At 36.6% G+C, this 11192-nt stretch overlaps 2 protein-coding genes across 2 annotated transcripts; one reads left to right on the top strand and one right to left on the bottom strand.

The window, feature by feature from the left end:
- LOC114321678 (tryptophan synthase beta chain 1) lies at positions 1-4277 on the top strand. The gene is made up of 5 exons (XM_028268887.2): positions 1-345; positions 907-1263; positions 1932-2374; positions 2474-2568; positions 3880-4277. The coding sequence occupies exons 1-5, from the start codon at positions 1-3 to the stop codon at positions 4053-4055; spliced, it is 1416 nt and encodes a 471-aa protein (XP_028124688.2). The 3' UTR covers positions 4056-4277.
- A 347-nt stretch (positions 4278-4624) lies between these two features.
- LOC114321688 (glucose-6-phosphate/phosphate translocator 1, chloroplastic) lies at positions 4625-9787 on the bottom strand. The gene is made up of 5 exons (XM_028268896.2): positions 8787-9787; positions 8468-8693; positions 7686-7908; positions 6661-6874; positions 4625-5029 (listed from the first exon to the last, which is right to left on the bottom strand). The coding sequence occupies exons 1-5, from the start codon at positions 9306-9308 to the stop codon at positions 5018-5020; spliced, it is 1197 nt and encodes a 398-aa protein (XP_028124697.2). The 5' UTR covers positions 9309-9787; the 3' UTR covers positions 4625-5017.
- Positions 9788-11192: the final 1405 nt, after the last annotated feature.

The following is an 11192-nucleotide window of genomic DNA, read 5'->3' as shown; positions in this document are numbered from 1 at the left end:
ATGGCCACCGTCTCATCTCCAAACCCTAGTTGCAGAACAACCCACATTTCTACCTCTCTTCCCAAACCCTACCCTTCCTTCTTCAATCCCTTCATCCTCCCCAAATTCTCTGTCTCCCCTAGGTCTTCTTCCATCTCCTGTACTTTCACCCGAGACTCTCCGACTCGCCCAATGGAGCTCCAAGACCAGAGTTTGGTTCGCCCCCGACTCGGGGTTCTCCAGAGACCTGACTCGTTCGGCCGATTCGGCAAGTTTGGTGGGAAGTATGTACCTGAAACCCTCATGTACGCTCTCACCGAGCTCGAATCTGCGTTCAATGCTCTCGCCGGAGACCAAGACTTCCAGGTTTCTTTTGATTAAACTCTTTCAATGAATTGAAATTTGTGTCATCGATTTGTTTAACATTTTTTGATTTTTTTTTCCCCGGTAATTTAAAGGACTGATTCACTATTTCATAGCAGTTGTTTAGCATTTATTAAATTTTAGGGTTTTTGTTTTGGTTGCTGATAAAATTTAGGGTTAATAGACCAAAACTGTCCAATTGTTTTGTTCAAATAGTTGTGCTAGACTAATTCAAAAGATAGTTGTAGAAAAGGAGGGTATGAAATATTGATTGATTGGAATGGATTTTACCATCGGGGTTTTTCATGTGATTGTGTAGGGGGCGTTACTTGAACACTCAATAAGCTCTCCTCTCAGAACCACTGGCAATTGATAAATTGTTGTGTGGTGCAGTGGAAACACAATGAATTTTGAGTTTTCTACAAGAATTTCATGAATATTGTTGAATGGGATGATAAAGAATGTTCTATTTGGGATTTATATGGTACTAGCATTTTGGTTCTTCTCAATTGAGGTCGCTTTTGCGATGTTATTAATTTATTCTTTAACAAATTTTCATTTCAGAAAGAGCTGGATGTGATACTGAAAGATTATGTTGGTAGAGAGAGCCCTCTGTATTTTGCAGAACGGCTTACTGAGCACTATAAACGTCCCAATGGCGAAGGGCCACACATTTACCTCAAGAGGGAAGATCTTAATCATACTGGTGCCCACAAAATCAACAATGCTGTGGCTCAAGCTTTGCTAGCCAAGCGCCTGGGGAAGAAACGCATTATTGCTGAAACTGGGGCTGGTCAGCATGGAGTTGCCACTGCTACTGTATGTGCTCAGTTTGGCTTAGAGTGTGTTATTTATATGGGTGCTCAAGATATGGAAAGGCAAGCTTTAAATGTGTTTAGAATGCAGCTTCTTGGTGCTGAGGTATGTTTGTCATACTTATATCTTTTAGTTGCTTTGAATGATTTTAAGTTATTTAACCATTGTTTATTTTCATTAGATTGATGCATAATTGTCTACACAACATACACTCAACAGTCATTTTGTGTCCATAAATAAAGTTACGGGTAACAAAGATGAAGACAGAAATGGCTTTCATTGAACTTTTTATTTATTTTCTATTTCTATTGCTATTGTGTAATGGTGGTCTTCATTGCAAAATTGTCTCCATCTTCAATTACAATGTTGAAGGCCATGTAGCATTTCTGTCCCTATGATATTTTATTTCACATTTTTAATTTGCTTTTCCTTTGCACTTTTTTTTTTTTTTTTTCTTTTGGTTTAAACATTTTGCTTTTATCATTGTGATAGTCATGTTATTGTTAACTATAGCATTAAGTATGACCTGAATTTTGTTGAATTTTCCTTCCCTTATTTACTGTTGTGCGAGATTTCTTATTTTCATTTGCTAAATTACCTTTGTTTTATTTAAATGTCATTGTTAATTCTGCCAAACTAGTCACCCATTGTCAAGTACACACTCTATCCGGTCAATTATTTTTTTGAATCAGTTTCCTTGTGTGATCCATATTACAGTTGCTTTTATGCCTATTTATTACATCTTTTGAATACATTCCATTTTATTGTTATAGGTTATACCAGTTCATTCCGGGACGGCCACACTGAAGGATGCTACATCAGAAGCTATACGGGATTGGGTGACTAATGTGGAATCAACCCATTACATATTGGGATCTGTTGCTGGGCCACATCCATACCCCATGATGGTTCGAGAGTTTCATGCAGTGATTGGTAAAGAGACAAGGAAACAGGCATTGGAAAAATGGGGTGGGAAACCAGACGTTCTTGTTGCATGTGTTGGTGGAGGTTCAAATGCCATGGGACTCTTCCATGAATTTGTTAATGATGAAGAAGTTAGGCTGATTGGTGTGGAAGCTGCAGGTTTTGGATTGGATAGTGGTAAGCATGCCGCTACCTTGACAAAAGGAGAGGTTGGCGTGCTGCATGGAGCTATGAGCTATTTATTGCAGGATGAAGATGGGCAAATAGTCGAGCCCCATTCCATTAGTGCAGGGTAAAGATATCTTATTGATCTCTTATCATTTGACTAGCGATGGTGTTTTTTGCTGTATTTTGCTAACAAAAATAGTTTTCATCATTTTATGTCAAATAGACTAGATTACCCTGGTGTTGGACCAGAACACAGCTTTCTGAAAGATTTAGGACGTGCTGAATACTATAGCATCACGGATGATGAGGCATTGGAAGGTATGGAAATTGCATTTACATTTACATTAGCTTTTTCTAGTTCTATATAATTACTTACCTCTGTTTGACTGTGATTAGTGTTCATGTGTGTATGAGTATTGTTGATTTTATTCTCACAGTGAAGCCTTACATCCTTTTTTACTATCTCTATCTAGCCATTCTGGTTTTTTTCCCTTTCCCTTTTTAGTGTGTGTGTGTGTGTGTGTGTGTGTGAGAGAGAGAGAGAGAGAGAGAGAGAGAGAGTCTTGCCCCCATTCAATTTCTAAGAATAGAATCCAATATCTCTCCATCTCTCCTTAGGAGAGACTTGGTGGCCAAAATGTTAGCCACTTTTCTACAACCCCTTGGTTCAGTAGCTTTTTACTTTTAGAAAATTTTGATCTCAGTAGTTTCATGTTGATGTTGAAATGATGAGTCTCTATTGCTTGTCATGTTTAATTTTCTATGTAATAATGAGATGTATAAATATCCTTCAAATTTTGTGTTGCTATAACATCTCTTAGGGTTGTCTTCTATGGTGATTTTTCATTTTTGATTCATAAATTTATGGGAATCTGAAGAAATAGTTCGACAATTTGATGTCTCCCAGACTTTGTAAATTCTTATTAATTGATCAGTAAGTTTGGCATGTGGCTAAAAAGCTAAAAAGCTAAAAAGTTACTCAAAAAATTAAAAAGTTATCACTATTCACCAAAAATCAAAAATTACGGCGACACAACTCCCCATCTTAATTTTCCCTTACACACTAATTTATACAATTTTTTAATACACATTTTTCCATAAAAAGTCAAAAAGTTAACTCAAGCAACTATATTTTTTTCCTTAACTTTTTAGTTTAAAAAGTTAAAAAGTGCACTTATTTAGGACATCCCTAACAACCCCTTGAGATCTGCAAATTCCAGCTCAATCTTGTAGCTTGCTCCCCATTTATTTACTTCCCGAAATGCCCAGAATGTTTGCCCACTATACCATTCCATGAACTCGTGTCTGCCTCATTTAGACTTATTTGAACCTTTTGGGAAGGTGCAGTAATTCCTAGCTAAAATTGAATTAACTTGGGGATATGCTAAGCCAGCTGCTGATATTTCTGTTATTCTTCTGCCATTAGAATTTACGGAATCTGCTCCGTGATAAAAGAAATGTGACTCTTCTACCTGTTTTCAACTGATTCCACAACTACTTTGTTAAGATAATTTGGCAATATTTTTTTTTCTGCATCATCATTTTCAGTTATTTGTGATTTCTCTGTTCAACCCTTGTTTCCATAAGTGTTATTTATTTACTTATTTGTTTGTGTTTTTTTGCATGTAGGGTTTAAGAGATTATCTAGACTAGAGGGCATAATTCCAGCTCTGGAGACATCTCATGCAATTGCGTATCTGGAGAAGCTGTGTCCCACCCTCCCAAATGGAACTAAGGTTGTGCTTAACTGCAGTGGCAGAGGAGATAAGGATGTTCAGACTGCCATTAAATATTTGCAGATTTAATATTAATAATAATAATAATAAGAAGAAGAAGAAGAAGAAGAATGGTGCTTGTATGATAATGTCATAGGACCCAGAAGGGTTTAATCCTCAAGAAATATCCTTTTTCGAGTTTTTTTCTCTTTTTCCAAAGGGTCTGTTTTTTGTATGAAGGAAAAGAAATTTTGTTCCGTTGAATTTGAATTTGACAACTTTCAATTTTAGTCAAAAAATTATTGTAACTTATCTCATCATTCTCGTTATTCTTTTACATGCTTTTTTGTAAAGTAGAAAAGTTATTAAAAATTTCGTAAGGGCGTAGGTACAAGATTATTCTTGAGGCTGAATAATCTTGAACATGTGTCCAGTTTTACAAGGAAGAACTCAGTACAACTGGCTTCTTTTCAGAGGGTTTTTTTTTTTATTTTTTATGGATAAATCACATTAAGAGTTAAATGTTTATTAGAATTACTCTAACACTTATGATGCATATATTGCAACAAAAATCTTTACAATATACTTTTTTAAATTCCTTGTTTTAAAATTAAAACTTTCACAATTATGTTTCAAAATTTGCATATCATACAGACAGATTTGGAAACATTGATGGCCCAGCGTGCCAAACAACTCCATGCATTTCATCACGTACAAAACAATTGAATTTCATGTAATACATTCCATTGTAATTGCTTTGCCTAAAACACCTACAAATTGTTCCTGATTATTTTGAGAATTCTCTTCACTTTTCAAGGAGAAAGACTGGTGGAAGGAAAACAAAACAAAAAAATGAAAGGAAAACCCTAATCACCTGTATAATATTAAAGTTCTCTCCAGCTCATTATTATTGTATCTACAAAAAGAAAAGCTCCTGATCCACAGTAGTGATGGATCACAAAAAAACGCACAACAGATCTTGGCAACATTATTTCTCTAATCATTTATATAAAATACAAGACATTCGTAGTAAAGTCCCCGTCCCAGCTCTCTTACTGCTTTGCCTGTAAAAAAAAATAAATAACATGGTACAAAAATAAGTTAAATTTTGAGCATATTTGCAGTAAGGTTCACAACATATTTTGGGTGGCAGGCAAGGGGAACAACAAAAAATTGAATCCTATTCAGAAAATTACGAAAGCTATCTAGTCCATGAATGTTACAATAGTGTGTGCACCTCTAGGGATTAGTCGGACTTTGATCCGGATACCCCAGTGCCAATCAAAAAAAAAAAAAAAAAAAAATTATCAGACAAAATAGTGGGATCTGCCCCATATGGATGTGGAAGGGTCCAAATTCTATTGGCGGACAAAGACAACTTCAATGAGTGGTCCCCCATCCTTGTGATATTTTCTAAATTACAACCACATGCCCAAGAAGCCCACAAAAATCTGGTAATTGGCACAACTGTGATGAATGCCATAGTTTGGTCTAATAATACTCTACATAAAGTACACATACGAAACTGTTTGGAGCTGCTTATAGCTTTTTTCATTTTGGGAGTCTATGTTTGGTGTAGTTTTCTGCTTGTAGCTTATAAAGAAGAAACAACTTAAGCAAGCTGCAAAAAAACTGATAATCTAAAAACTGAGTGATTGCTTTTCACTCTATCTAATTATCAACTTTCAACTTAAGAAAAACTATACCAATCAGGCATGCTATTGTTACAAAAATTCTCTTTGTCCTCGTGATCTTTCAGGCATACTACCACGTGCCAAGACCCAAGCTTCTAAAATCTGGTAATTGACACTATTGCCATTGAAACTCTAATAATACTATTACAAATTTGGTGTAGTACTAGTTCTGAAGATTAAGCAGTGAAATAGTAGTGTTTGCCGACTACAAAATGCCTTTAGCACAAACAGCAAACCAACCATACCAAATTGCTGCCAGCAGCAAAAGAGTTGGGTGGAAAATTTGTTGTTTCGGATAGTGTTGTTTAGTAGTAGTCTAGGAGCCCTAAAATAAATTAATGGATAAAGATACATTAAGGCCCGGTTTGGTTGATGTTATTTCCCTCCTTACTGTGAGGAGGAAGATGGCTCCGTGTAGTTTAATTTTTGAAAAAAATTTTGAATAGTATTTTGAAAATTGAAAATTGAAAATTTGTTTAGTTATGAGTTTTGAAAAAAAATTTAGGATGATAAGTATTTTTTTTTTTTTTGGAATCAAATATATGGGTGTGAGAAAATTTAATTGATTGATGTGTAGAATGAGAGAAAAAATGATTGATTGATTTATTAATAAATAAATAGAAAAAGAGAAGGAGAGATGAGAGATGAGAGATGAGCGAGAAAAAAAAAATTGAAAAGAATTTTGCAAATTTGTTAACCAAACATGTTTTTTGATTTTTTTGATCGAAATGTTAATTTAAAAACTAAACTAAACTAAACACTACCTCAATCTTTCTATTTATTCATTAACATACAAACAAGTGACAAGATCTTTAAAACAATTTTGTCCATACATCTATCTTGTTAGCTACTCAAACAAAGATAGTCTTAACGGGATAATTTCATTTTCACTTAATTTTCAAAAAAGGAAGGGTCATTTGGAGACAAGCAGGCAACTTTCAGATGTGCAGCTATCAATGATCGACATCAAAACTCAATTCATAAAGAGAAGGACCAATTACCTGGGAGTACAAGAAGGTTCCAAGGATTGCGATGGCTGCTCCAAGAGCATTGATGGGTTGGACAGGTGTGTGGAAGATGATGATAGAGGAGACAATGACGGATATACGCTTCATGGTGTTTCCAATGCTAAATGTCAAGGGAGATATCTCGTCCAGGGACATGTATGAGACCTGATTATAGAGGTGATAGAACACACTCTGTGCCACCACCCACCTATAACATGCAAATGTCAGCCACATAAAACATTTATTTTGTACAAGCAATAAAAGGAATAAATATCAAAATCTTTATTAATGAGCAACAGAACACAGATTTCATCCTACAATGATATGAACCACTAGCATGCAAGCTAATCAAAGATATATATATATATTAATGCATGAATAACATGGAAGTAATTTTTTTCTTTTTTTTTTTTTTTAAATATGAGAAAGAGAGTATCAATCATTATACTTTTAGCCGCTAAATATTTCACGGTGCCCACATGATCCATATTTCCTGTTACCAGAAGGATTTGCTAATAACGGTGTGGATGCTGCTCCAATCATACAACAATCAAGCATATTATAGAAAATTAAAACATTAAGTGCTTAAGAAAATATGAGAAAAATTATTTCATTTGCGGCCCCCTGTTTTTTAGTTGAAAGCAAGCAATAATAATATTAATCATAAAATTTCTTCTATAGGATTTTAAATGGAACAAAAAAATGATTCAGTAGAAATCAGATGGCCTCTTCAATCAAATAAACTAGGTGCAAGTTACTGTCACAAATGGCCTGATAACAATTTGGAAATACAAGATATGATTAATATTTTATAGCTATTTAAAGCTATTTCTGTAATTATCTTCGAAAGGTTGAACAAAATAGGTCATGTAAGATAGCTACATCCTGCAAAAATACCACCAGCAAGAATTTTTTACTACGTGTATGAATAAGCACCACCATGGAATTACAAAAAATACAAAGTAGAATACAAATAATGGGTACAAAGCAATCATAGTTGGTAGTTGTCATGTGGTTACCAAACGAACTGGGGTCCAATTTGTGCAAGAGCATTTTGCCATCCAACTGCCCATATCTGTGGTCCCTCGACAGCAATTGCAAATGGCGTGAGAATCAAGAGAGACAACAAAGATAGACATGCATAGTAGTTCATTCCACCAACTGACTTCCCCTTCATACCCTTCTTTGAAAATATGTTGCGAAATACGAATGCCAAGTTTGATATCATGGCCCCCATAAATCCTGAAATTGACAGCCAACAACCAAAGTAAAGGCATGAAGCAACAAAATTACGTTCAACCCCACACACTTTCTTCTAATGCCATGAATATCACAAACTGCCAGAACCCAAGTCATCCAGCTAAGCAAGAAACTCGTGACTGTTGTAAAGAAATTAAATGAATTGAAAAGAAACTCGTGTCTAAAACACTTTCATTCAACCACTGTAGTTCGGAGAGGGTGAAAACGTTCAATTTGCGATGAGATTGATGGAGAACATTAAAAAACATGAATTAAGTTTTAGTTTTACAAGTTTACATTTTTAAATTTCTAAAAGAATATAGAGCTCTCAGTTGATATTAAAACCTGAAGTGCAAGGATTACATAAAGCTCAAGTTGCAGGAAATTTTGTTTTCTCATGTCCCCAACAATGAAAATTCAGTGACTCTCAAGATCTAAACTTCAACAATTTCCTTACATTACCCATCAATCATTTACAAAAATGAGGAACAAAATCAACTACAAGAAAATATAATGAATCAAATGGTAAATAATTCCAACTTTCACCATATATATAGATTACCAATCATGTTGAAGTTGAGCTCAGTCACAGCAGCAAGAGCGCAGCCACCGATGATCGGAACAAGGGACAAGTAAACCGGCACGGGAAACGTCTCACCCAAGAGAAACCTCGACACCAACACACTGAAAGCAGGCTCACCACTCTTGATGATGTGAGTAAACGACACTGCAACTTTTGACATACTCACTGTAGCAGCCACATGCCCAATTGTATGCGCCACAGCAACCTAACAAAAAAATACAACAATCAACAACAAACCGAGATCATAAAACGCCAAATTACACCAAACCCATGTCACAAAAACCCTAGATTAACTTACAGGAAAGAGGGTTTTCCAGAACTCGAAATCAGTCTTTGGTGCTTCGGCTAGTCTGGTAGCCCAAGAGATCAACATCATGAGAGATCCACAAGCGAGAGATAGAGTCGAAGTAAGCCATGGAAAAGGAAAAGCATTTAGTACTTTTTTGTTGTAGATGTTGAAGATCACATTCAAAGCCCACCATGTCGCGAAGTAGATACCGATCTTGAGCTTCTTAGCTGCCTCTGATGGTTGCTTCGGTTTCTCGACGTTTGAACCGATCGGCTCCGATCGATCCGCCTCGTAGGCCTTGCATGTGATCAGAGATAACTTCGACGATGTCTTCAAAGACCCAAAACCCTCAATCGAAGAAACAAACAAGGGTTTCGCGATCGAGACGATAGGGCTTTTCCGGTGACTTTCCAACGCAGGGAGAGGAGGTAAAACCGAGAATCTCCGTGTCGGTGCCGGCGAGTTTTGCCGGAAAATCTCGGAACCGGTTAGGGTCACCGTAGACTGCTTCAGAGACGAAATCATACTCATCTTGAGAAAAGATCGAGATGGGTTTGTGCCAGAAATTCAAAAATGAGAGTCGAAAGATCTGAAGATTCAGAGATCGTAAAGGTTTAATGAAAAAAAACCCTCACGACTCTGTAAAACCTTAACAAACCCTCAAGTCTGCTTGGGTTTGAAATCTTGAATTACAAAGTCCAAAAACGAAAAAAAACAAAAAAAAAAAAAAAATGAAGTGAATTTCGATGATTGATCGACGGGTATATCAGAAGCCACTATGGGTTTGATCGACGTATGTTTGAAAAAAGAACCAAGTTTTGGCCTCTCTCTTTGAAATCTCAGTCACTGTGTCACCAAACAACACATATGATACGATCGATCGAACTACCCTTTGCTTCAACAAACTTGGGTTGGTGTGGTGCTTTTTAGAAGAGAAGGTGGTTTTGCGGGGGGTTTTATTTTTTATTTTTTAAAAAACAAATATGTACAAAAGTAAAAAATAATGTAATTCAAATAAGTTAATAAAATAATGTAATCCAAATAAGTTAATAAATTAATAAGTTAGTGTTTGATTTATTTTTTAAAATTTAAATTTATTTTTAAATCATAATTTGAATGAAATATGTTAATCAAATATATATTTAAAATATAATTTAATTGTTTAGAATGTTTTAAATAAGTATACTTTTTGAAACATAGATTGAATTTGAAGTGATATGATGAGAGATGATGTGACTTAAATAAGTATACTATTTCCTCTCATATTCTTTCGCATTCAATACATTAATCAATCCAAAAAAAAAATTTACAAAGGGATTTTTATTGATAAGTCCAATTTAGAAGTGTTTTAACTCAAGAAGTCCATAAAGGAATTTTTTAACCCATTTAGTCCCATATATGTATAGTTTTATTCCATAAAGTCCATTTTCTTGATTTACACTATTTTCTTGGATACTTATGCCCTTATATTCAATTTTGATACACTTATAAATATTTTTTGAACGATTAGCAATTTAATAATGTGAACATTCATATTTTAAAATTCACATTGGTGGGAATGTAAAATTGGCCCGTGGGCGGCCCGAAACCCGCCCGGGAGCTGGGGCGGGTCTGGCCCGTTGACAATGTGAATATTCACATTGACATGTTAACATTCACATTAAAAGGAGTGCAAAATTGGCCCACGTCCCGTGGGGGCGCGAAACCCGCTCACGGCCCACGGGCGGCTCGGGACGGGCTTGATCCGACCCATTGACAATGTGAATATTCATATTGACATGTTAACTTCCACATTGATAAGAGTATAAAATTGGCCCGCGGCCCATAGGCGGCCAAAAGCCCGCCCACGGCACGGGGAGGGCCCGGCCCGGTCCGTTGACAATGTGAATATTCACATTGACATGTTAACATTCACATTGATAGGAGTGTAAAATTAGCCCGCGCCTCGTGGCTGCCCGAAACCCGTCCACGGCCCGTGGGCGGCCCGCGGCGGGCTCGGCCTGGCCAGTTGACAATGTGAATATTCACATTGATAAGAGTATAAAATTGGTCTGCAGCCCAGGGCGGGCCTAACCCGGCCCGACCCGGCCCATTGACAATGTGAATATTCACATTGACATGTTAACATTCACATTAATAGGAGTGTAAAATTGGCCCCCATCCCGTGGCGGCGCAAAACCCGCCCGCGGCCCATGGGCAACCCGGGGCGGGCCCGGTCCGGCCCGTTGACAATGTGAATATTCACATTGATATGTTAACATTCACATTGATAGGAGTGTAAAATTAGCCCGCGCCTCGTGGCTGCCCGAAACCCGCCCACGGCCCGTGGGCGGCCCGGGGCGGGCTCGGCCCGGCTAGTTGACAATGTGAATATTCACATTGATATGTTAACATTCACATTGATAAGAGTATAAA

Source organism: Camellia sinensis, chromosome 8, assembly GCF_055761805.1.
Source record: "Camellia sinensis isolate YWXY chromosome 8, ASM5576180v1, whole genome shotgun sequence".
In the NCBI taxonomy this organism is placed as follows: Eukaryota; Viridiplantae; Streptophyta; class Magnoliopsida; order Ericales; family Theaceae; genus Camellia; species Camellia sinensis.
The sequence above is the reverse complement of the archived record's forward strand: the minus strand, read 5'-3'. Positions and strand labels throughout refer to the sequence as shown.